The sequence below is a fragment of the Nannospalax galili genome, unplaced genomic scaffold (assembly GCF_000622305.1).
Source record: "Nannospalax galili isolate Female #2095 unplaced genomic scaffold, S.galili_v1.0 Scaffold20983, whole genome shotgun sequence".
Classification (NCBI taxonomy): domain Eukaryota; kingdom Metazoa; phylum Chordata; class Mammalia; order Rodentia; family Spalacidae; genus Nannospalax; species Nannospalax galili.
The window spans coordinates 1-1,192 of NW_008348720.1; the positions used below are offsets into that span (position 1 = coordinate 1).

General features: G+C 61.9%; 1 protein-coding gene across 1 annotated transcript; it reads right to left on the reverse strand.

Moving 5' to 3' along the window:
• Positions 1-266: 266 nt before the first annotated feature.
• On the reverse strand, positions 267-1,154 carry LOC103744250 (H-2 class I histocompatibility antigen, Q9 alpha chain-like; the record flags this gene model as incomplete). Its single annotated transcript, XM_008845979.2, has 2 exons — positions 267-633; positions 866-1,154. Coding segments are annotated over 2 exons (609 nt in total), but the record flags the coding sequence as incomplete, so codon positions are not given.
• Positions 1,155-1,192: the final 38 nt, after the last annotated feature.

The window sequence follows — 1,192 nt, forward strand, 5'->3', positions numbered from 1 at the left end:
CTGGGCAGGTTTGAGAGCAAGACTCAGCATCCCTGGGGTCAGACCTCCAGATACTGGGTGTGGACAGAGAACCCGTCCTGAGAGAGGCCATGGTTCACAATGGGCTGCAGATGGAAGGGAACTGCTGCCTGGTTATTTCAGGATCTTCTCTCCTACCCTGAGACTCTGAACTGTCCTAGAGAAGGGTGAGGCCTGGAGTCACTCTCTGATGCTGGACCAGGAAACCCAGAAACACTGAGTTTCTTCTGCTATTGTAAGAAAGGGAGGCACAAGTCCAGCTGATTCCATTTTCCTCCTTCCAGAGACATTATCTCTAGTCCAAGACAGATGGATGACTCGCCCCTGGGTCCCTCTTACCTGCCCTCTGCAGAGTCTCCTTCCCATCCTCCAGGCATCTGAGCAGTATCTCCACACACTTCCCCTCCAGGTAGGCCCTCTCTCTCTCTGCCCAACCAGCTTCCTCCCACTCTTGCTGGGTGATCTGAGCCTCCTTGTCTGCCGCGGTCCAGGAGCGCAGGTCCTCGTTCAGGGCCATGTAATCTTTGCCATCGTAGGCGAACTGCTCATATCCCCGGAGGAGGCGTCCATGGGAATCCACAAGGCAGCCACACATCCACTGGTAGGTGTGAGAACCTGGACCGACCCCGCGGTCAGCTCCGCCCACGCGGCCCCGCCCACCCGAGGGTTTGGACCTGAACTGAAACCAAAGCCCTGTCCCTGTCCTGTGGCTCTTCCGGGTCGAGGGTCCCCGCGGGTCCCGCAGCCTCGGGCCGAACCTCGGACCTGGGGACCCGGGAAGACTGGGGACGTCCGTGGGGACGTTGGGGGTCGTGACCTCCGACCGGGGTCACTCGGGGTCACTCACCGTCCTCGCTCTGGTTGTAGTAGCGCCGCGCTTTCCCCAAACTCTGGCGGAAAGTCTGTGTGATGCCCTTGACCATCCGTGTCTCCCGCTCCCAGTAGTCCGGCTCCTGCTCCACCCACGGCGCGCGCGGCTCCAGCCTCAGATCCTTCCCGCCGCTGTCGAAGCCCACGAACTGCGTGTCGTCCACATAGGCAACCGAGATGAACCGGGGCTCCTCGGGGCCGGGCCGGGACATGGAGGTGTGGAAACACCGCAGCCAGTGCAAGTCTGGGAGGGGGGAGGGCGGTGAGACCCCGGGGCGGGGCGCGGGGCTCGGTGAGAAGGAGC